We start from the raw sequence: 332 nt of genomic DNA, 5'->3' as shown, positions 1-332 counted from the left end.
CACCTGAGCCGACGAAGAGAGGTGTGTTTCTTGAAAGCTTGTGCTACTATCAAGTCTGTTCGCCTTAAAAGGTGCTACTGCGCTTTCCCCCAATCTGGGTCTGCTCTCTTCGGCAAACCGGGACTCCGAACCCAAACGTGACCCAGCCTTTTTCAGGCGCGCAGAAACGCCTCGACTCGTCTTTGTCCGCGGGCACAGCGGGGGAACGAGTGAGAGAGAGAGACCCGGTCTCACTGAAGCCGGACTCTCTGCAACCGCTCGCAAAGGGGGCGGGGGACGGGACCCGGACGGGACCCACCCACCCGGCTCCCCCTCCCCACCATGAAAGAGCC

At 61.1% G+C, this 332-nt stretch overlaps 1 protein-coding gene across 1 annotated transcript in view; it reads left to right on the top strand.

Annotated features, from left to right (window-relative positions):
* Positions 1-71: 71 nt before the first annotated feature.
* RASL11B (RAS-like family 11 member B) overlaps positions 72-332 on the top strand; it is a gene marked incomplete at its 5' end in the record, with an annotated part of 6,112 nt that continues 5,851 nt past the window's right edge. Inside the window, one exon of the mRNA XM_015414720.1 lies at positions 72-137. Coding sequence (XP_015270206.1) covers positions 72-137 — 66 coding nt within the window. The remainder of the gene's footprint in view (positions 138-332) is intronic.

Source organism: Gekko japonicus, unplaced genomic scaffold (genome assembly GCF_001447785.1).
Source record: "Gekko japonicus isolate JY-2015 unplaced genomic scaffold, Gekko_japonicus_V1.1 scaffold1375, whole genome shotgun sequence".
NCBI classification, from domain to species: Eukaryota; Metazoa; Chordata; class Lepidosauria; order Squamata; family Gekkonidae; genus Gekko; species Gekko japonicus.
The sequence above is the reverse complement of the archived record's forward strand: the minus strand, read 5'-3'. Positions and strand labels throughout refer to the sequence as shown.